Source organism: Fusarium tjaetaba (genome assembly GCF_013396195.1).
Source record: "Fusarium tjaetaba strain NRRL 66243 chromosome Unknown NRRL66243_c0000240, whole genome shotgun sequence".
Taxonomy (NCBI): domain Eukaryota; kingdom Fungi; phylum Ascomycota; class Sordariomycetes; order Hypocreales; family Nectriaceae; genus Fusarium; species Fusarium tjaetaba.
The window spans coordinates 121,661-143,722 of NW_023501436.1; the positions used below are offsets into that span (position 1 = coordinate 121,661).

The 22,062-nt window shown below is 48.5% G+C and overlaps 10 protein-coding genes across 10 annotated transcripts; 6 read left to right on the forward strand and 4 right to left on the reverse strand.

Moving 5' to 3' along the window:
• Window positions 1-56: 56 nt before the first annotated feature.
• On the forward strand, window positions 57-743 carry FTJAE_10438 (SLG1; the record flags this gene model as incomplete). Its single annotated transcript, XM_037343280.1, has 1 exon — window positions 57-743. The coding sequence occupies one exon, from the start codon at window positions 57-59 to the stop codon at window positions 741-743; it is 687 nt and encodes a 228-aa protein (XP_037202544.1).
• A 772-nt stretch (window positions 744-1,515) lies between these two features.
• Window positions 1,516-2,559, reverse strand: FTJAE_10439 (uncharacterized protein; the record flags this gene model as incomplete). Its single annotated transcript, XM_037343281.1, has 1 exon — window positions 1,516-2,559. One exon carries the CDS (start codon window positions 2,557-2,559, stop codon window positions 1,516-1,518), a length of 1,044 nt encoding a protein of 347 aa, XP_037202545.1.
• A 3,150-nt stretch (window positions 2,560-5,709) lies between these two features.
• FTJAE_10440 (integral membrane protein PTH11) lies at window positions 5,710-6,990 on the forward strand (the record flags this gene model as incomplete). Its single annotated transcript, XM_037343283.1, has 5 exons — window positions 5,710-5,880; window positions 5,933-6,037; window positions 6,086-6,459; window positions 6,507-6,574; window positions 6,623-6,990. 5 exons carry the CDS (start codon window positions 5,710-5,712, stop codon window positions 6,988-6,990), a joined length of 1,086 nt encoding a protein of 361 aa, XP_037202546.1.
• A 974-nt stretch (window positions 6,991-7,964) lies between these two features.
• On the forward strand, window positions 7,965-8,618 carry FTJAE_10441 (ankyrin repeat domain protein; the record flags this gene model as incomplete). The annotated part of the gene is made up of 1 exon (XM_037343284.1): window positions 7,965-8,618. The coding sequence occupies one exon, from the start codon at window positions 7,965-7,967 to the stop codon at window positions 8,616-8,618; it is 654 nt and encodes a 217-aa protein (XP_037202547.1).
• A 79-nt stretch (window positions 8,619-8,697) lies between these two features.
• FTJAE_10442 (carboxymethylenebutenolidase) lies at window positions 8,698-10,153 on the reverse strand (the record flags this gene model as incomplete). The annotated part of the gene is made up of 4 exons (XM_037343285.1): window positions 8,698-9,073; window positions 9,134-9,303; window positions 9,353-9,768; window positions 9,826-10,153. 4 exons carry the CDS (start codon window positions 10,151-10,153, stop codon window positions 8,698-8,700), a joined length of 1,290 nt encoding a protein of 429 aa, XP_037202548.1.
• A 1,512-nt stretch (window positions 10,154-11,665) lies between these two features.
• On the forward strand, window positions 11,666-13,240 carry FTJAE_10443 (neutral amino acid permease; the record flags this gene model as incomplete). Its single annotated transcript, XM_037343286.1, has 4 exons — window positions 11,666-11,951; window positions 12,005-12,055; window positions 12,112-13,093; window positions 13,147-13,240. 4 exons carry the CDS (start codon window positions 11,666-11,668, stop codon window positions 13,238-13,240), a joined length of 1,413 nt encoding a protein of 470 aa, XP_037202549.1.
• Window positions 13,241-13,821: 581 nt separating this feature from the next.
• FTJAE_10444 (chitinase 1) lies at window positions 13,822-15,219 on the reverse strand (the record flags this gene model as incomplete). Its single annotated transcript, XM_037343287.1, has 4 exons — window positions 13,822-14,804; window positions 14,854-14,903; window positions 14,955-15,053; window positions 15,104-15,219. 4 exons carry the CDS (start codon window positions 15,217-15,219, stop codon window positions 13,822-13,824), a joined length of 1,248 nt encoding a protein of 415 aa, XP_037202550.1.
• Window positions 15,220-16,617: 1,398 nt separating this feature from the next.
• FTJAE_10445 (uncharacterized protein) lies at window positions 16,618-17,754 on the reverse strand (the record flags this gene model as incomplete). Its single annotated transcript, XM_037343288.1, has 3 exons — window positions 16,618-17,190; window positions 17,244-17,504; window positions 17,548-17,754. The coding sequence occupies 3 exons, from the start codon at window positions 17,752-17,754 to the stop codon at window positions 16,618-16,620; spliced, it is 1,041 nt and encodes a 346-aa protein (XP_037202551.1).
• Window positions 17,755-18,841: 1,087 nt separating this feature from the next.
• FTJAE_10446 (uncharacterized protein) lies at window positions 18,842-19,777 on the forward strand (the record flags this gene model as incomplete). The annotated part of the gene is made up of 1 exon (XM_037343289.1): window positions 18,842-19,777. The coding sequence occupies one exon, from the start codon at window positions 18,842-18,844 to the stop codon at window positions 19,775-19,777; it is 936 nt and encodes a 311-aa protein (XP_037202552.1).
• A 1,730-nt stretch (window positions 19,778-21,507) lies between these two features.
• On the forward strand, window positions 21,508-22,032 carry FTJAE_10447 (peroxisomal short-chain alcohol dehydrogenase; the record flags this gene model as incomplete). The annotated part of the gene is made up of 1 exon (XM_037343290.1): window positions 21,508-22,032. The coding sequence occupies one exon, from the start codon at window positions 21,508-21,510 to the stop codon at window positions 22,030-22,032; it is 525 nt and encodes a 174-aa protein (XP_037202553.1).
• Window positions 22,033-22,062: the final 30 nt, after the last annotated feature.

Sequence of the window (22,062 nt, forward strand, 5' to 3'; positions counted from 1 at the left end):
GTCAGCTCTTCACTCTTCATTCCCAGAGTCACAAAACAGTTGCATTTCGACCGATCATGGCATTCTCAAAAGTCGCGTTGCTCTCTCTTCTTTCGCTGGTCGCGGCCAGGGACGCGCTCCAAAGCCCCACCGAAAGCCCTGTTATCGGCGAAGTCACCCCACAGGGCTGCTTCAGTGCCCTCCCCAGTGAAGCCGATGGACGATCGGACACCTTCAACAGCGTCGGCTCATGCGCCGAATACTGTCAGGACCAGAAGAAGACAGTCGCGATACTCAAGGGTGTAGAGTGTATTTGCGCTGATATCTACCCCGCCGAATCCGCCAAGGTAGACGACGACAAGTGCGACACGCCTTGTCCCGGATACGCCAAAGATGCCTGTGGTGGAAAAAATGCCTACAGTGTTTTCAACCTTGGTGTGGAATTGCTGCCTGGCAATGAGGGTGATAAGAGATCCTCGGGCTCAACTGCTGAATTGACGGGCTCGACTAAAACTTCTATTGCGACGACTGCGACTGAAGCTTCTACCACCAACGCCGAGACGACTTCTGTGCCTACGACTGAGGCCGAAGAGACAACATCCGCTACCAAGCCTGAAAAGGCTTCCGGGACCGAAGCGACATCGAGCGACAGCACTGCGGTGTCTACGCCCAGCGCATCTGCATCATCTGTCCCTGACAACGCGTCGCGCAGACTCAATAACCCCATTGGCAACTTGGTTGGACTTTTGCGACACCTGCTATAATGTTGAGATGGTGATGGGTGGTTGAGGGTTGGTCTGTGATGTATGGCATCAACTGAGGGATAGATTGCCCCAGATCATAGGAGATCATAGAGTATTATGACGATGCACACATGATAGACTTAGGCTCACGCATGAATTGATCATAAAACTTTGAGCCATTGAAACCTCCACTCTGATGATAGGGTCCCCGTTTATGCGGTGCCGATTGTGTGCTCCAGTGCATCTCCAATCACTCACTGTAAATTGGGGGGCTCAGGCTGTAATTATAACGCACGACTACCTACCGATTAACCAAGATATCCGTGCCAGAACAGCCAGCACTTAAATCTCTTAGCCCAAACAGTAATATCGTTGCCACAGTTATTTTCTTTCCGATCCCCGGTCATCGTTTTATTCATGGCAGACTTGATAACGTGCTGCTGGTCAGAAGCGCCCTGGGATTGAATATGCTGTTGATAAGAAAGTGGAAAGAGCCGCTATAATTTAAGGGATGGGGCGCTGTTTCTCAGCACGACCCCCGCTGTTTAACCACCACGATCAACTCTAGGCTGCAGCCCTGGCAGCCTCTACAAAGGCTGACAGGTCTGACAAGTGTCCTATTTTCGATCCTTCAATCTCATCGGTAGGGATACCAGTTTTCAGATCTCACGCGTTTTTCTCCGCAGCGACCGATATTATATTCAGGTAGTCGTATACTCATTAAGAAAACGAATGGTGCCGTCCAGCCAAACAAGCAGGTTCTCGTCCTCTAAATCGCAAAAAGGCAACTTCATTAACACGTCAAAACCGTCGATGCACCGTTCGGAACCCTGATAAAGTTCGGCGGTCCAGACAACTCCTCACCAGGGTGCGCTTTCTTCTCCTCTTCCAATGCCCATTCGATTGTCCTCGGTGTATCAGTAGTCCAAACAAGTCTCATGAATATCCCCGTATATTTCAGCTCAGAAGAGTGCGTCGAAACCCAGTGCTCTACGCCTCCAACCTTTCGGTGCAGCCCAAGTCCTCCCTTTGCACCGTAACATGTTTGGATACCGCCAGTATGACTCTCCTTAAGGCCGTGCAGCATCGCAAGTTTCTTGGTCTTGGGCTCTGATGCGAGGAATGCTTCGAGAGGTTTCGCGTCGAGTTGCACGCCGTGGGGAGAGTCTAGAATTGCTTCGTGAACTTCTTCGCCGTTGATGGTATGGGACCAGATTATGGCAAAGACAAAATTTAATTCACTTTTGCCGAGGATCATGAGTGGTGTAAACCATCTTGGAACAGGATCGCCTGGGTGTAGGTCCGGTGAGTTCCAAGTTGTCGCTGATGAATCGAAGTTGTTGATAATTTTGATGGTCTTGAAGTGATTCCACGGCTCGATGATGGCAGCTCCAGGTGCTGTTACTATGACAGGAATCTCGGGAGGAAACGTCTTCAGAGTTTGTGGATGGAGGTGGTCGGAGTAAAAGAAACCAAGAAGAATAGCATCGAGTTGTCTTGTAGACTCTTGGGTCTGAGCGTTTGCCGGCAAATGCGCAGAGGCAGCTTTCTCGATCTCGCAAATCAGATTCTCCAGGTCTTCAAACGTCGAAATACCCTCCTTTTCAACACGAGCAAGGTGTACGATCCACGGATGTCCAACATGAGCAGCTCCATTCAGCCATGGTTCAAAAGCAAGATGGTAAAAGACCCTCCCTGTAGCAGCCCTCTCCGCCTCAGGCCTAGGGAAGGACATCAACCAGCTGTTATCGCCATTTAGAGAGGTAAGTATCGGTCGGAGCGGTTTGCTAGGGTCCGAGAGGTGTTTTGCAACGGTTTCTTGCGGTGATTCGGCCATTTTGTAGTTCTATAGATGCACCAGTGAAGTTCGGCATGTCGAAAATGGTCTAAGGTTGAGCTTAAGAAGTGGAGGAGTCGATGACGGCATGGGGCGATGGGATCCTTAGCTCATTCCAGACAAAGCGTCGGTGCAACGTCGTGACGCCCGCTCATCTGGGCTAGTTGGTGATCTACAGGTTATCGCGTCTTCATCTCACGGATCCATCGGTGAAGCGGGGGCACGGGACGGTAACACTAGTTCAGGGTCCTCAAGAAACAGTGCCATAACCATGGAACTCTGTTGCATTGTCTGGCTAGAGAAAAATGCCTCGTGGGGACCATTGTACGGGTTGAATTTGTCGCCAAAGAAAACAGGGGCTCTGGTGCAACTGGTTGAGGTTAGGTCAGAATTCCTATTGTCTCACCAGCAGTAAGCAAGCCGAACTAAAATCTCATCGACCGTCCAGACGTCTCCCGGGGCAAAAGCGGGATCCCGGCTAGTGTTCCGTAACACTGGGAGGGCGACGCAAGGTCCATTGAGCTTGGCGGATTTCCATAGAACCAGGATATGATGAAGAAGAGTGAAGAATTCTCAACCTGTGAGTTCTTCGCCTCGGTCGGCAACGACGGCAAGATAGGCTACTAAGCAAGCATAATCCAGGACCAGAGGCTTCGGCTGCGGATGCTAATCCCTCGGCCAGGTCTTCGCCTGTCATCACAAGATGACGAATAGGCAATCTTATGGGTAAGCTTACGAGAAATTGCGCTGTGGTGTTGACTGCAAGACTTTCACTTTGTTCCTCGGTACCCATTCCGACGATTCCCTCCAACGATCGTGATTCGTCAAGGCTCACAGGTTGCGTCGAGCTGCCACTTGCCCTGTATAAGTATAGGTCAAAATGTCAATTTCCATTTTGCGGGTATTGCATGCATTCAATTAATGAAATGTAAATCGGCAATCGGTCAAGGCACTTTATTACACTTTGTCTCATTCTGAGCGGCGGGTTCTAGGTTGTAGGTTGGCGTTCGTATGCGTGAAGGGTTGGTTGTCAGCCTAGGTGATATTGGAGGATTTGGTTGCCATGTCCATTACGGCACATTTCCGCATGGAATATCGGGATTCAAGGAAAAGGATGTTGATATCCCTGCACATTGGAAAATTTTCTCTCAGTTCTAGTACAATATCACGCAAGGAAAAGACGGAAAGCATTGGTAGACACACTTGACGATGCCCATCTTTAACAACGTAGTCGATCAATAAGCAGGCCTTGGACTCAGCTGACAACGTTTCGCAGGATTGAGAGAGAAGCAGCCCACGAAGACTATAATCGACAATCCAGATAATAACAATAGGCATTTATATCTTACGCGACTGCAAAACCACTCTACCCATGTTCTGAGCTAATGTCGGACCGACGCCAAGGATCGCAGACACAGGAAAGTAACGGCGATTATGGCCGATTGACACGTTCAGCCTTCGCTTATTTGACTTTCATCGACAAAAAAAGCAGGCATTCTAATTAAGTACTTTCTTGGAGGGCTCCTGTAAGCCCCTCTATTCACCTCGGTCCTAATTAAAGACATTATACTCTACCCGAGGCATGGCCGTAACTCCGCGGGCTTTGATCTGTTGACAGAACAGAAGCACTCCCAACACAATTATTGGCAATCACTGGATATTTTGTTATCTCGCAGATCGATAAAAACGCCAAGTGATTTCTCTTCTAATTAAAGAAGGTCTTAGTAATGACCCGCCCGGGTTGCAACAATGCCGAGCAATATGCTACTCAAACTTACTCAGTACTATGGAGCAATAGTCCAAAAACGACGAAGATGAGATGTCTGTGTCCGTGTATCTTCTAGATCGTTATTAATCTCAAACTGGCTGCTGCTCGTTGGGCTGAAAAAAGTAAGTAGTTCGTTCCAGATTATAAGCATGAGGGCCATAAACCGTTACAAGGATGCAACAGGCTGGTTAGAGGCAAGTCCACATGATAGCGTCGTCATAGCGTTGAGAGGATGTCCGGGAATCATTCCTAGCGACGAAATCAGGGGTCCAATCGATCCAAGCACGGCCAAGTCTTGTCTGTTCCAAACAAAGCCACAAAACTCGTGTCATATCAGTAGCGTCCCGGATACATGGGAATAGCTTCCTAGTTCTTACTCCAGGATTAAAGAACAATTGGTCTGGCCATGCTAAGTCTCGATCTGTTCTCAGAGTCTTTTCGTCCCAGCATCGCCAATGATCACCGCTAACAAGTACCATAACAGGAATGAAGGCTTCATCAGCAAATGAAGCTATCGGGCTTTCGGGAATAGTGCCATAGGGCCCGATTTCTGGAGCGAGGAACTCTTGCAATCGCACTAAGCTGCCGTGCATATAACCCCTGCCATTACCCCTGAATCTGTGATGAAGCCCCCTGACCCTTCAGAAGTTCAGGTCATTGTCTCCCCGGGAAGATTATGGAGTACGCCTGCCTAACGTTCAGCGTTATCTATGGTGGAAAATAGCATCATGAACTTTTGAACGAGCTTGGCGGACGGGATCAGCGACGGCTGACTGTACGCTCTGACAGTGTCTCACAGAATATCCTGTATATCTGTGGCTTTGGGTTACAATCAGGCGATTACCTGCGTCCGGGGCCTGGGTCGAGTCATTATCTGCAGCAGGGCTTCAAGTCAGCAAGAAGCAAAAGTTCGCTTAGGTTAGTGGTTTCTCAGATCAACGCGGGGATTCCACTGGCTCCAGCTGTGCACACGTAAAAAAAAGAGCCTTTAGCAAAAAAACATTAACTGGCACGACACTAGCAAGCCATGGTCGACGCTTCAGACTGAAAGCAGTCACTCGAAGCGCTGGGCGCAGATCCATCGATCGGGCTTCACGAGTCAGCACCCCTGGCCGGGCTAGGCGGCGGCCGCGAGATATCCTTGGTTCGCGAGGCCTCGATAAGATTCACTAGACCGCGCTACTAAAAAAGATGGGATGGGTGGAGAGTCAAAACGCGGGGAATGGGACAAACTCTGTAATACCCGACGGATTTGGAGCCGTTGCTCAAAAGGAGAGGGAGGGCCAGTTGGTTGCTCAAAATGCCAGCCCTGCCCTGGATTTCGTATTTGCTTTTCTGCGCTTGTGAGTGTGGGTTGGGTTTTCGACATCACATCGCCCATCATGCTTGATGAGAGCACGACGTCAGTGGACCCCAAGGGTCTAGGGCGTGTCCTGGTCATCGTCTCCATCATTTTCTTGATCCTCACTGCCGTAATTGTTATTATGCGATGTGTTGTTCGATTGAAGTATCGTCTCTTTGGTATCGATGATGGTCTCATGCTTATCGGATGGGTGAGTCATTGTCTTACTGGAATAATACACAATACAGTACTAACCCAGCCAGATACTACACGTTGCATTCACTGCTGCTGGCCTGCGTGCCATTTACGCAGGCGTGGGGACAAAAGATAAAGACCTCAACGCTTACCTGCAGGTCGATGGTCGAAAGGTATTTCGTCTCGAGTATCACTCAACACTTATGCTAACCAGGACACAGTGGATGTGGATAGGTCAAATAATTTACAGCTTCTCATTGACGCCTCTCAAGACGTCCATCTGCGTTACTCTCCTACGCATCGCCGTCACCAAAACTCATCGAATCATTGTCTGGGCAACTCTCATCTTCACTATTGTCACCATGATGTATAACACCATTGGCACCTTTTTCGCATGCATGCCCATCTCTGCTAATTGGAACGACCGTAACAAATGTTCTTTGCCATTCTTAATCAGTCTGGGCTATGTCGTGTCCATTAGTGCAGTTATCTCGGATTGGATTTGTGCTGTTTTACCTATCTTTATGCTCTACAAGTCCCATATGAGGAAAGCAACCAAGATCTCTGTCAGCATTATCCTTGGTCTGGCTGCACTGTAAGCTATAATGTCACCTTCAATTTCCATGTCTAACATTGTAATAGGGCATCACTCTGTACTATTGTTCGACTGCCTTATTTGACAGCGTTCTCGCATCCTGATAATTACTTATGTCAGTTTCCGAGGAACAGTCTTTTAGTAACTATACTAACAGAACTAGACAACGTCGGAAACATCGTACTCTGGTCCACTCTCGAGTCGGGAATTGGAATCATCGCTGGATCCCTACCGTCACTACGAAAACTCGTCAGCTCTCGTTTCCATTTCGACTCATCCACGGGTAGCTCCCCAGCTCACATTACGCCATTTTCTGGAGCCAGTAGAGCCGTCATCACTTCGCAATCAGTGGCGGCAACACGTCGAACTCACAGGGGTGAGGTTGGTGATAAATGGGAGCAGCTTGATGACGTTGAGGGCACATCCAGCCAGAAGATATATGTCAAGGTGGACTTGGAGATGCAGTCTTTGGAGAGACCAGAAACATCGAGAGAGTCACATGGGTCTCGTGAAGACCTGGTACATCCATAAACAGAATTTTAATATTATTTGTATTCTAGCTAGACTTTAAATGGGACAACAGTACAGAGAAATTTGCTCAGTCTTGTATGTCGACGCTCTAGATTCTGGTCATATGCTGGGCCGGATATTGAATCACAGGGTCAGTTTCATAAACTCTTCGCGAAATAGGGATCTCAGAGCTCTTGAATTTCAGAAATTATTTTCTGCAATATGGCTGTTCTATTTTATGTCTGGGTAATTTTACCCGGTTCTTAAGCTTATCGAGTAATGTCGGGATGAAGCAAGGAGTATTAACTACACCACCTTAGGGAGATCTAAAAGCGATCCAATAGTGGGCTTTTATACTACATAATTGCATTTAAGCATAAAATGAAACGATGTTGGCCTTCTCAAATTGTAGCTGGCGCTATCCAATATCATGTCCCAGCTTATCGATAAAGATAAGACATTTGATAATCATCACCTGTCTAATTGGCTCCAGGATGATAAAATGGGCATGGCTTGTGAATGGCATGAAATCACGCTCATTTTTCGAGGAGAATCAATTGTACGCTTTTCATTCCTCCTTGTTCCATGATTTGTGTATATGATAGTATCAAACACGTCGTGACGAGTTGCCGATGCTGTTAGTGACGCTGTGAGTGTTGAGTCAGTCGGCGATCATTCAACTCAGCTGCCGAAGGGGGCTCGCTCCCTTGCAGATTGGATCGACAGTTCGTCAATCACAATTCCGCGATGACGTATGGATACTCGTAGATCCAACTCAAACTTAGGATATTGTAATGCTAAGGTAATGATTTACCAATTCGCTCTGTTGCACGGCGGTTGTTAGGGTCGGCTATGGGATGTCTTGGCGATGGCTTCCCCACTCGGCATTGACTGACTCTCCTCTTTGGGGCCCAACAGCGATTATAATCTAGCTTCATCTTGCAATACTCAGTGGACTCAGCATATCCCTACAGAAAACATCGCTAGTCAACACCATGCTTTCGTTCTTGAGATCGTCTGGGCCAGCGCGCACTCAGAATGCGCAGAACAACCCAATTCTCTACGAAGGCGGCAAGTCTTCCGTTACCTTCTCGGGACCCGGCTCAAAATACATCATGACCCATCGGATTCCACCAACAGACAAAGAAAATGGCGTTTCAATCATCGCACCTCCATTTCATTATCATATCTACCAAGATGAATTCTTCCGAGTCCAGTCCGGCAAGGGCAACTTCTACCGCGGCCTTGACCCAAAGCCCTTTGCCGTCCTGTCCGATGATCCAGGTGGTCAAGCTACAGCCTCGGTAAAGGCTGGATACTTCCACCGCTTCGAAAATGCGACTGAAGACAGAGACCTCGTGGTGGATATTCATTTGACTCCGGAGTCATATGAGAACGAACAGCAGTTCTTCAGAAACTTCTTCGGCTACTTGGATGACTGTAAAGCGTCGGGTAGTGCACCTAGTATCTTTCAGCTCCTCGTCTTTCTTCACAGCGCCGATACTCCATTGGTGATTCCGATTCCTTGGGAGTTCGTGGGTCGGGTGGTCAGTCGGATCTTGCTTACAACTGCCGCCTACTGGGGAAGGTTTGTGTTGGGTTACAAGCAGACATACCCGGAATACTATGATGCAAAGAAGTCGATATAACAGGAGGGCATCAATGAAGACAGTTTGGGCGTATGATATCGAATTTTGCTTGTGATTTATCTTTTTATTTAGACATGGCTCATGCAACTACGCCTACAATTTCAGCCTCGTTCTTGACATCATCTTCCTTCCTTAAGCCTTCAGGACCACCTTGAACTTGTCGGACCTTGTAGTTGAACATATCATTTGAAGGAACCGAGTTCCTGTCTCGCATCTTATCCGCAGTCTCAATTCCGATCACAGGAACGCGGTACTCGTACCTTGCACCAGGACCTCCAGTCTGACCAGGAACGGCATAAGGAAAGGGCAGATACTCGGGCATAAGCCCAAGCTGTCGGAGCGCAGTGCCCTGATCCCAAGAGATGTGTTCATGATACAGACGATCTCCCCGGATATTGACAACGGCTGTGAATGGAATCTCTGCTCTTTGGAAAGTTGGCGGGATACCAGGTAGGCTATGGGCAAGGTAGTCAGCGTCAGAAGCCTTGATAAGTTCTAGGGACACAAGATCTTACAGCCAGTCAATCTCACGATCGTGGGTGAATTTGTAGATGAACTCATCAATCACACGGTCAATGCCTATCGTGCGACTAATAAGATCAAGCGTAGTATCGAGGGAATTGTTAAAGATAAAGTTATCTCGGTAGAACTTTGTGAGACTGCTTCGGCCGATACCGCCAGTCAACTGGATATCGTTAGTCAACTTAAATTTGTATATTCATAAGGAGACCAACCGTCGGAACATGATTCACATATGGCTCTTGGACCATTGTGCTCATCGTATGCTGCACCGACCGATCACTAAACTCGTACCAGGTATGTTCATCCCAAATAGCCTCGAGGTCAAAGAAGGGTCCATTGAGTTTGGGCTTCAGAAACTGGAGATTGCGGGTGTGAGATACCGACTCGGTTGTATAGTGAAAGTGAGGGTGCCCTGGAGTCGCGAAAGCATAGCTCGAAGACTCCTTGTAGGGGTATTGTGATTGCCTTGAGGGCTTGAAGTCTTGACCAGCTATATGCTTCAACAGAGGCTTTTCGCTAGAGGCCAAAGTCTCCGCCGAATTTGCGTCGGCGTAAAGAACACTGGCAGCGATCTCTGGGGTTTGGTCTATTCCATGAGCAGCGATATTCCATAGCTTTGGCTCATACGCTGGAAGCATGTCAGAATACACGAATAAATAGACGAACACGCACCATAACAACTTACAAACTAGGCCAACTTTATTTTTGAGGTCACACTTCTCACATTGCTTCAAAGCATCGATGGCTTCTTTGAGAACGACCCCGCTGTCTTTTCCTACAAATGCAGAGGCTTCAATCTGAACAACGGCATAACCCTCTTCAGCCCACTTCACCAATGAGGAAGGGACACCTTCATAGAAAGCCAACGGGTCCTCAGTAGTGGCTGAGAGAATAATGAGGCCGGGGCCATGGCCTCGTCTAGAGAGTGGGTACAGCAATGACAAGCCGGGTCTCAAGACCTGGAGATTGATGGAAGGGAGAGGGGCTGGTGGCTTGCTGATGTCTGCGTACATGGCTAATGGAATGCGATGGACAAGATATAATGTGATATGATTCAGTGAAGACGTAGGCTGAAGTATAGTGTTGGTAGAGTTGATGTTATGATCATGGATCCGACTGAAGCTATCATCGTCTTCTTAAGCAACGAGCAGCGGCATCAAGTCTCATCCAAATTCAATTGTCTATATCCGGATTGCCGGGATATCATGAAGAGCATATCGTCTGATCTCTTGACAAAAGCCATTTGAGTCAATGTCCACATCTTAATTCAACTTTACCCGTCATAGACACGAGGTCATTAGTAACGATTGAATCAATCGAGTCAGATACGAGGGTGGAGGCAGCGAGTAGAGCTAAACGATAGCGCTTATCTCCCCTAGATTTTGCGCTTGCCAGCGGCTGTGCCCACTGAATGATAGCGGGTATGGGCACCTGGAGCGTGCATTTTCCGCCGGGCGGGCCGCGACAAAGTTTGAGAACGCCTATAATTACTAGTCGTCACATACCGCACATGCATAAGCCGGTGTCCGACGCGCTATGCATTGATTGGCTTTTAAAGATACAGTAGTTGAAACATATCTGTGAGGCTGATGATAAGTGGTGAACCACTTTACTCGGTGTACCACTTTACTCGGTCTGTTGGTGTACCACCTTACTTAGTGGCGTTAGCATCATGGGACTTGTAATCGAGTCATAACAGAATGACACGTCTTAGCTTTCCGTACTTCAATTCTGCCGCGTAATACAATCGCAAAAGGCTAATTGAAAATATAATAATTCCAGGAATTATCATTGGAAGATGTAGAAAGCCGCTGCCTGTAAAGTTGTGCCAACAGGCTGGAAAATAACATGAATTGACATTCGTGTGAAGGAATGAACCATCTATCTTCCTGTACAAAGGAGGCATGAAAGCAAGAGTATGTACCGCCCGGTAGCCGACATTACTGTTCCTTGAGGTTCCCTTCCTCCCTACCAACAGCTAGTAATGAGGCCGTAATACAAGTCTGCAACCATGATAAAAGCGACACCAATAGCACTGACATCTCGAAGATACGTCCCGGTAGTCTGGTTAGATCGCGACGCCTCAAAACGTGCCCCAATCTTAGTGCGGAATTTATCTTTCCACGTGCGGAACCCTCCATCAGTAATCTCTGAGTGCCCCATAGTCGATCCTCGCTGACAAGGTATTCACTGCAATCGGGCAACTCTACACGGGGATATCGCCAAAGTCGGTCTTGATAAGCGGGCTAATATCAGTGGTCGGCAAGGTTTACACCTGATAAAGCGACCCACGAGACCAAATCTGATACCGTCTAGCTCACGATATGCAGGCCCAGTCTAGACCGTAAAGATAAAGTCGGGGTAGATAACCTGGGGTAACAACCGATTTCGGATCCAGTAGAAATAAGGACATGATCGCCCATTGAGATTGTGAAGACAGACTGAGTCACTTCCTCTTTCACTTTCACATCTCCTCATCTGCCTCTGCCCTATAGATATCTCTGTCAACATATACGAAGGCGATAATGGCTTCTCAAGAAGTGCAGCAGATGAACGACGACAAAGTCACACCATACAGACCGGCTGATGAAGAGGTCGTCTCTATGAAAGGCGAGACTCTAGAGTCTCATGAAGTCTTCCAGCAGACAGATGATGGCGTGCAGTTCAGAACTGTCAGCTGGCAGCGAGCCACCATCATCTTCCTCAAGATCCAGTTCGCCATGAGTATTCTGAGCGTGCCGGGGGCTTTTGCGACGCTTGGTGCTGTTGGAGGCGGTCTGTCGCTTGTTGGCTGGCACACTCTGAATACATGTAAGTCATGAACCCAATTGTCAAAGAGAATAAGGAGAGCTAACAGCATTTAGATACGGCTTACATTCTGGGTGAGTTCCGAAACCGTCACCCCGAGTGTCATAGTACGTTTCCACTACCCATTTTAAGCTTATACCTTTAGGCCTAACAATATGGATAGCACTCGCTGATATGTGCGGTCGCCTCTGGGGCCGTGTTGGCAAAGAACTTGTTGGTCTTCAAATTCTGGTCGCCCAAGTCCTCATCTCTGCCGCCGGCATCGTTTCCATCTCAACTGCCTTCAACGCCATCTCCAACCACGGCGCATGCACCGTCATCTTCACCTTGATCGGTGCCATCTCGATTACCTTGTTCTCCTCGGTACGAACCTTCAGCCGCCTCGGCTGGCTTACATGGATCGGTTTCTTCACATTCTTCGTCGCTGTCTTCATCTTCGTTGTTGCAGTTACCCAGCAAGATCGCCCTGCAATGGCTCCTAAGACTGGTGACTACGAGTTGGGTTGGACAGCCATTGCTCACCCTACCTTTGTAGCAGGCATTACTGCCTCTGCCAACATCTTCATCAGCAACAGTGGTTCATCTATGTATCTGCCTGTGCTGTCAGAAATGAGGCGCCCCGAGCACTTCAAGAAGGCCGTGCTGGTTACAGGTGTCCTCGTGATGGCTATGTACCTGTCCTTCTCCCTCGTCATCTACAGATGGTGCGGCGTTTGGCTGGCTACCCCGGCCTTTGGAAGCGCAGGTCCTCTGTTCAAGAAGATCTCGTATGGAATTGCGCTTCCAGGTCTCATCATCGGTGTCGGCATTTACCAGCACGTGGCTGCCAAGTACATTTTCGTCCGAATCCTCCGCGACTCACCTCATCTTCAGGAGAACACGATGGTCCATTGGACTACCTGGATTGGTAGCAATCTTATCCTCGGAATCCTCGCTTTCATCGTTGCCGAGGCTGTCCCCATTCTCAACTACCTCCTGGGTCTTGCTGGAGCAGTCTGTTTCGCTCCCTTCAGCTTGATCTTCCCAGCTCTCCTTTGGATGCAGGATTTCAAGCATTATAGAGCAGGAAACTCGTCTAACCAGGCGAAGTACTGGTCTCATGCCCTCATCGTACTCGTTGGATCCTTCATGGTCATTGCCGGAACGTAAGTCCATAAACGCCCGTCCTTTTAATATTCTGTAGCTAACCCCCTTCAAGTTACAGTGTTGCTGTATCTATCCAGGATGCCTACCGATCCGGTCTGATTGCAAAGGTGTTCAACTGTGCTGATAACTCTGGAACCATCTCTTAAGCTGTAGAATAGCGTTTCATAGGTCGATCAATGGTGGCCGATTCGGGAGGAAAAGGGAGGGGAGACCTAGCCTAGTTGTGAATAGAACAAGCATCCTTGAAGTGGCGTTCCAATACGAAATAGCGTGAGATAAGGGAGGTCGGTATTTATATGATGTATGTATTTGTGACACTACCCGCTCTTCAAAAAGGGGTAGGATATCCGCTTATCAAGTGCGTTATCCGATGCGCGGGCCGCGTGACTCTTTAATATGGAAGTCGGGTAGCGCACTGTCCCAACTACTCGACACGGGTGAATCGATTACTCAGAGATGGTCAGTTTGATCCTAGAGATTCCTACTGTAACGATCTTAGCATGCGATTGAATCCTTATCCGCTTTACTTCGATTGGATGACCTCCTTCTTTTTGCACAGTGAAGTCGTGATAGTACGTGCCTAGACATCATCGAAAAGTAATGCCAAACGAATGTCTATTGGTATCTAAAGCGAACGTAGAATAATTCCAGTCAAAGCCGCATCTGTGTATCCCAAAAGCTAAGCTGTATCCTTCCTTGTGAACACAACTGTCTCGCCACTGTCTCTTCAAGAAAGCCCCTTGACAATGTTAGCATACTGAGAGTTGGGGTAGCTCAAACAGTTGTTAGTACTATCAAGAGTTCCAAGCTTCTTGGAGCTGGTGCCGATCAACGAGTCAGCACCAGTCTTGTCAGCAGACGCCTCCCAGAACATGCTGCCACCAAGACTAAGGTTCTTGATGTAAAGGACCTTGTTCTCGACCATACCGGGGGTGTCGAAAGAGATAAGCTCCTTCGTGTTGGAGTCATAGCTGTAAGAGGCCTGAGCATCGCGATCGTAGACGAGGCTCGCTCCGGCCTTAGGCAGAGCCTTGTAGTCCCAGATACCGTTCTCCCAGCTTCCAGATCCGACGCCAGAGTATGGCTGTCCGAGGCCGGCAGTGTTCTCAAACGCGCGACCGTAGATGGGCATACCGAGAACCATCTTGGCGGACGGGACGCCACCGTTCACGTAAGCCTTGACAGCCTGGTCGGTGTTGAAAGGGGTAGCGTTGGGGATCTTGGTGTTGGCGTATTTGTTAGCTTGGTGGCCAGAGAAGGCGCTCCACGAGCCGGCGTAGTCATAAGCCATGAGATTAACATGGTCGAGAACCGATCCGAGGTCCTTCATCTTGAGCTTGTTGTAGTTGTCAGGACCTGCTGGGGCAGCGATCGAAAGCTGGAAGTGGTATCCGTTGGCATATTGCTTGGAATAAGAGTCGAGCTCGCTGCGCACGGCCTGGAGCAGAAGAATCATGTTGCTAGCGTCCGTGGCGTTGGCGGGATATTCCCAGTCGATATCGATACCATCGAAGCCCCAGTCCTTCATGAGAGTAACGGAACTCTTGGCGAAGGTGGAACGGGTAGCAGCTGAGGCAGAGGCAGCAGGGAAGTTGGTTGACCAGGTCCAGCCGCCGATGGAAAGCATGATTTTGAGCTTTCGATTCGCCTTCTTGAGGAGGAAGAGCTGCTTGACACACCCGTAGGCGTTGTTACCGGGCTCCTCCCAGGCTATGTAGCGTCAGTTTAATTCTGCACATCGATGGCTAGATGGACCTACAGTCGCCGGTGTAGTGCTTCTCAAGATCGGCATAGGAATCTCCAGTGTAGCTATATGTCGTGAGCATTGAGTCAAGACGTCTCTTCAGTAGGAATACTTACACAGTTCCGTCAGCTCTCACGTTCATGAAAGCATAAAGCACGTGAGTCAGTTGCGATGCGGGAAGGTTCTGGGGTTGATAGTTACGCCCATAAATACCCCTGCATGTGATGAGTAAATGAACAAAGAGCACGTGAGAAGGAAGACGAACCAGTTGACGAAGTAAACGGCGTTGACGCTGCCGGTCGCCTCCTCAGAGATATCATCGTTATTGGCTGGAACGACAAGGGCGGGAATGCCAGAAGTCATATCATCGAGTGCGACCATTGTGAATGTTAAGTTGCGCTAGTGGAAGTATTTATAAATGTTGTAAGATTGTGATTTAATGTTGTAATTGTGATCGATTCGTTCTGACCAGCTACCGGTTCTCAAGAGCATTATATACGTCCGACATAATTCTTGAAACATGTCAAATGCGATATCTGTAGATAACAGAGGACCCGTCATTCTCTAAAGTCATCAACTCGTCTCAGCAGGGTGTTGAAAGACATGTTGAGTTGCAGCGTTGGAAGAAGGAACATGTGCAGAACACTCAAGTGACTTTTCCAAGGCTGTAATGACTTGAAATCCAGTGGAAAGGCGATTATAGCCGTGGCTAATGGACAGACTGCGGCCAGACATGGCCGGTTGCAACGTTGCAGATCTGTTTCAGCACTACGACGATCATAGCAACCGTCAACAGCACATGGCGAAAGCTGTTCCCGGGAATGATAGAACCGAATATTTGGAAATGAATTACTCATGAATTGGAGTCGGGTGATACTATCGCTTGCGATTCACCGTCATATCGATTTGACAGTAGGGCTGGTAGACAGGCTGTCTCCGATAAGGTTGGGGACAGCAGAAGGATCATCGAGATAAGGTAAGTGGTCGCACGTCACTTGATTTACGTCTGGTAGTGACGATGTAACCCAAAACGGAATTTATTCTGTAATCTGGTGTCTTTTATCAGAGTTGCAAACTAAGGTAGTATTCGCAAGAGCGTGATGCGGGCACCAGGCTAGTGAGCTGGCATGGCGAGTGACATCTTGTTGAAGTGAGCGATTAGGCCAAAGCTTCAAGAATCTTCTTCCTTCGGTCCCAAACTCCCGAGAATGAAGTAGGTAGACTATCCTATGGTAGAAGTAACGTAGCGCCTTGAAGGCATTTGGATGCCAAGTGAAATGCATCTCCGGCATTTGGAAGAAGCCATCATCTTGGCAAGCCCGGTCGGAGATTTCCAAGCGCCCAAAAAGCTCTCATGATCACTTCATCACTCCGAAAATCCCAATACTACATCAATGTCTGATCTCAAGCTACCATGGCGTCTGCATTAGGAAGGTCGTTAGCCAATGAAACATTGATGTTCACGCAAGACACTTGACCAGGTGGTGCATGTCTCACTGCCGAGTCGGGGCTAACTGATAAAGGATATGCCTTCAGTGGTCAGATATCAACACCAGCAAATCATGTTGCGACGATCGCCAGTCAGCAAAGGATTCGGGCCGGGCCATTACTCGATGTTGATGGAAAGCCCGGGGCACGAGGAGACATGGTCATTCGTCTTTCAGAGGAAGATAAGAATCCTGATTCCATGTTTTCGATCGGATACTCAAACTTTCGGTTCTCGCATCGCGCTCAATGTGTTGTCATTTCTCATATTTCTACTAATTCGCCAGATAAATCTTATGCAAACGATGGTATAGTGCTATTTGAGCTCATCCCAATACTGAGAAGATCCATATAATTCACCAACACCTCATCATCAGCATGAAGATCCTGCTGCACCCAAATAGCCTGAATAGCATTGGTCACAGCCTTCATACTTCTTATCCGTGCATCCCGTTGTGTTCTGTCAATCAAGTTAAGAACCGCCACCCGCTGATCGTCTCTCCTTGATTCACATGCGAGAATCAGCAGAGGAAAGAAGTGGATGCAGGTACACGATGCCACTGGTCCGTCAAACAGTGTATCTATGAGCGAGTCTAGAAGAGCGGGCGCTTCCCATGAACTCTGTGAAGCGCGTGCTATGTATATGCGTGTCGCTACGCGATATAGTTCTAAGGCAACTGCGCTTTCGGGATTTAGATCATTTGGGATCGGGCTGGCGATGAGATCGTCGACCTGCGCCTCGAGCCGTTGGAGTGAGTTGCGATATTCTGGGCTGTGGCTTTTGGGATCTTTTGGATCCACTAAAATATCGCATGCCTCAAAAAGGAGGCCCATTATAGAAGCCGCTGGATCTATAGAAGGGTGATTCTGAGAGTTCGGTTAGCTGGTAGACTCAAAATCGGGTATTGTAGGCAGCATACAGGTTTGTATATCGATAATTGGGATGTGGCTACGAGACCGGAGCGTTGGATTGGTTTGATGAACGTCTTTTGAGCCAGTGCTTTGTGTCGCCAGTGTTGCGTGCTAAAACGTGAGAGCGTATGATGATAGTTGACCCAGTCAATGAGAGCGTAGGTTTCACCCTCAGAGGAATGATCGTGGAGTTGAGTAGCTTGAATGACATCCACAGCGCCCCAAATATGCCACAGCCATTCGCCTGAGCTCTCAGAAGGGCGTAGAGTCTTAAATATCAGCAGGGTCCCAATAGTCTCTAGGATCACATACCTCGAATGACCCAAGCAGCATGGAAGCAGCCACGTGCTGGGAAGCATTCACCAAGGACAGTTCTTCATCTTCGGCGGAGTTGGATAGTAAATGGAGTGCCTGAACTTTGAACTTCAGAGCTGTTTCGCTCATGCCATGCTGATGGAGGGAAGAATAGGCTAGCATAGCATGCAGAAGGGCCGAGGATGAGGCACTGTTGTTGGTCATGGCTATTCTCATAAGCGCGTCACGAATGCCAGCCGGTGTCGTGTTGAATGTGACCAAAGATAAGTGCGCTAGGTCATGAACTAACACAAGTCAGAAGATATGGACATTGTCAAGGTGCTCTAGCCCTCACAGTATTGTAACAATTCATTCTGATTGGCATGTTTCGCGGGCTGTTTTAGTGACTTCGAGGGCTGGATGTGTACCCGAGCCTGCCCATACCGTGAGGATAGGTAGTTATGTAGTTCGACATCGCGAAACGATGTATTGATCAAGAACAGGCGACTAGGGACCTCGCTTTTCTTTTTGGAAGATACGGGCGCTTGCGTTGCTTCGGTGCATACTACTGCCCGCTTCTTGTCATTGTTTCGGGGCCACGATAAACGAGCTTCATAGCCTTGACAGGCCAATTGAGACCGCTTACATTTGTCGCACTTCGGTCGGACTCCGTCGCATTGAATCTTGCGAGCTGATGCTGATGCTTAGTGATGACCAATTCGCTCTCCTCATTGCCGACACTAACCTGCGCAAGTCCAACAGCTTTTTCGGGGTTTCATCTCGACAAATCAGCCCGAAAGACCGATGATTTCGGTTTTGGTAGCAAATATCGTACGGTAGATGGAAGCAGTAAGATCTTAATCTCTCGGTCAAAGTTGCTGGTGATGGGGTCTCTTAGATGATAAGCAGACCGGGAATTTGTCATCAGCACTAAGTTTAGAAGCACCAATGATCAGCTGAGGTGACATTCCCCTGTCATCATGTCCCCCACAGGAAGCAACTTTTATCGAAGCTAAGATCGGATTCTTGCCTAGCTAAGCCTCAAAGACGACCGGACTTTGAACTACTTGCGAAGAGTCCGACTCTAAAGAACTGCCGGATCATGTGTTCGTCACCTCAGAGCATATTAGAAATCATCGGGGAATGGGAAGATTGTTTGAGAATGACCGGGACCCGCAGAGAATAAACATGCCGTATATATATATGCCACTGAGGAATGACTAGAGAGCAGCGACTTACCCATCCGGATTCATCCAGCGCTGCCTCCAATCATCACTTTCAATACCACATTTCCTCTACAGCCAATACCGTCATGTCTGTCTATCTCGTCACCCAGGCCACTGGTCAGCAAAGCCAATGGGTCATCAAGCACCTACTCAAAGCTGGCCACAAGGTCCACGCTGTTGTCCGCAACATCGAAAAGATACCAGCCCTGCTAAGCGGCCCGAACATCACTCTCTTCCAGGGAGAAAGCAAGAACCCCGAAGATATCTTCGAAGCTGCTCAGGGCTGTCAAGCAGCTTTTCTCAACACCGTTTCCTTCCCTGGCTTGGAAACCCTTCAAGCCAAAACAATTGTCGAAGCTTGCGAGAAAGCCGGCGTCAAGAACCTCGTTGCTTCTACCGCCATTTGTACCGACCAAAAGGAAAAATGGGATATCGAAGATGTCAAAGCTATTCCCAATCTCCATGAATACTATACTTCTAAGTACGAGGTCGAGAATGTTGTTCGCACTGGAAAGTTGGAATCATACACTATTATCCGGCCAGCACTTATCCACTACGACTTCTTAATCCCAGGAGTCTATTATAATTTTCCCCGTCTCCCAACAGATGGCGAAATTGATGATCTTCTCACTGAGGGTGCTAAATTCCCTTACACTGATGCTCACGACGTGGGGAAGTACGCTGCTGCAGCCCTTCAGGATCCTACCAGATTCCAAGGTCAAGAAATTGACCTTGGAAACGAACTCTTCGACTTTGAACAAATCCGTGATATCCTGGTCAAGGTCAGCGGTAGGGAAGTCGGAATTGTGAAGCGCACTGCTGAAGAAGTGGAGAAGTTGGGTATTGGTGTTCATGGTCACATGTTTCAGCATTTTGCCAACATGAAGCCTTTTGGCTTTGTCGAGGGAGGAGCCAACGAGGTTCAGCACAAGTTTGGTATTCATTTTACTTCACTTGCAGACGCGTTGCGAAGAGACAAGGGTAGACTCATGGAGTGTATTCCAGCCAAGAAGGAGGTTTAACGAGGGGCTATGATGAGTTACGTCTTAGGGTTAGCTAAGTAGCCTTCAAGATAAGCTGGCCTTTCAAACCTGGAGTTTCCTAAATAGAAGCCCCTGTACTGGAAGAAAGGCATCGCATTGTCCCGAAAGATAGAGCCCCATTGAAAGCGTCTCACAAAACATAATCTCAAAGATCCTGGGTCAAGAGCGAACTCAAGGGCTCGGAGCATTGGCAGACCTTTGCATGCTCACTGCGCTCAGCATTCTGGCAAGCTAGTAACACACCCGTTCGAGCACCCTCGCCAGTCCATAAAGGATATCGATGCGTGTCCACCCATTTCAAGCTTGGCCCTCTTAGGTGACGCTTTCCCCATCCCATTTTCTCGGCCTGAAACTGCTCCACGACGTATAGATGCTTAATAATATCAGGGTCGTTTGCTGATTCAACTGGATCTGGCTTGGGGCCGGAAATACGGTCTTCCCGCTCTTGCAGCCTCATCATTAGTTGGGCTACTACGCCAAGTGTTGTTCGTACTGCTCGTGACGTTTCAAAGACTGACAGGCTCAGAGACATGCTTGAGCAAGTCGAATTCGGCGTTGATGTCTGAATGCAATCCATCCGTGTTCCCAGTGAGACCAAGAACCACTGGCAGTTGAGAAATATCTGAGATTACTCCACAACTGTGGTAGTCGCTTTGCCGTATGACGACATACGAAGCTCGAAATAATGGGCGGATCGAATAGTGCTTGCGTCCTGGGATGTCAGCACCAAGCAAGACGCGATCGGCCCTTGCGCAGATTGCCCGGTGCAGTATAAATCCCAAGCGAGCTGCCGAAGAATCATCAGGTGGCGTAGCATAGTCCAACCGAAGTATCTTGACCAAAAACTGATCATACTCGATATCAGTACGATAAGGCTTGAAATAGAGTCGATGAATGTAATTGAGCACAGCGATGTGAATTAGAGGCGCTAAGGTTCTGTTATTGAAGCTGAGTCGATCCGCCAATAAATAGATTGGAAAGGCCTTGTTGCAGCAGCTCAAAGCGAAATGTTGTTTGATGTGGTCTAAATCTCGTGTAGTATGCAATCCGTTAAATTGAGTATGCCGGATCCGATGCATGTATTTAGCTTCGAGGCGGCCGCGGATATAATGAAGAATCTCGTGTCGCTGTAGTTCGACATCACCCCGGAAGACAGCACCGACTCCGTAACGGGCTTCGTAGGGCGTGAGAGTACTCTTGTCATCCTTTATCATAGGAAATTCCGCTGAAGGCCCATCATGCGTAAGAACTCCCAAGTCTTCCATGCCTTTGTTAGAGTAGTGATGAGTGCTGTAGAGAGGGCCCGGAAGAGACAGTCCAAGGTATCAGGAGGAAACTGGATAATGAGAGTGGTTTTGTATTGAAGGATTGCTGGACGTGTCATTAATTGAGCTCTCCAAAGCTTTTACCTATTTGCGCCGACAGACTACAGACTCATAAACTCTAACGTTACCTATCGTACCTTGGTGGCGCCAGAAGGCGTTTCTCGGTAACTCCTTTTCATCCTTATCACTGCGGTCAAATGTGGCTCTCTTGTCGTCAGATCCACAACAGGCCGCTCTCTGCAGCGGAGCGGACTTTCACAATCATGATCCAGGATAGTCCGCAAATGAACAGTCAATTATAAAATGGACGTCGCTCGGTCTTGGATCTGTTAAGCTGACACATCTCCTCGCCTGCAGCAAACATCCCCAAAAGCCTCTTCCATCATGTCAAACAACGCCGGAACCCCCGCTTTCGTATACACGCCCGCGCCACTGACGGATAAAGTACATACAGCTGTGTACGATGCTATAGATCCTTCAAAGCCTTCGCTTTCCCAAGCCGGGAGGACAGTTCTCATCACCGGCGGATCTGCTGGTATTGGCTATGCCATTGCCGAGCACTTTGCTTTGGCTGGTGCGGATAAGGTCATCATCACTGGTAGAGCTAGCCCAAAGCTGGACGACGCAATAGCAAGACTGACTCGTGATCACGGCGATCGCGACACCAAGTTTGAGGGGGCAGTCTGTCAGATGTTTGATTCCAGCAGCATCGATCAGATGTTTGACTCTTTCGGCGCAAATGGTGTTCATGTGGATGTATTGGTCCTCAACGCTGCTCACATTGTTGAAGGGCCCTTGTCGGATCAAGGCTGGGAAAAGACGTGGGAGCAGTTCGAGGTCAACACTCGCGCGCTACATCAACTATACGATCGCCTGCATAAGCAAGAACAGGCGAAAGGAAAGGTATGAGGCCAGTTCTTCCCTCTCACTCCATTTCTC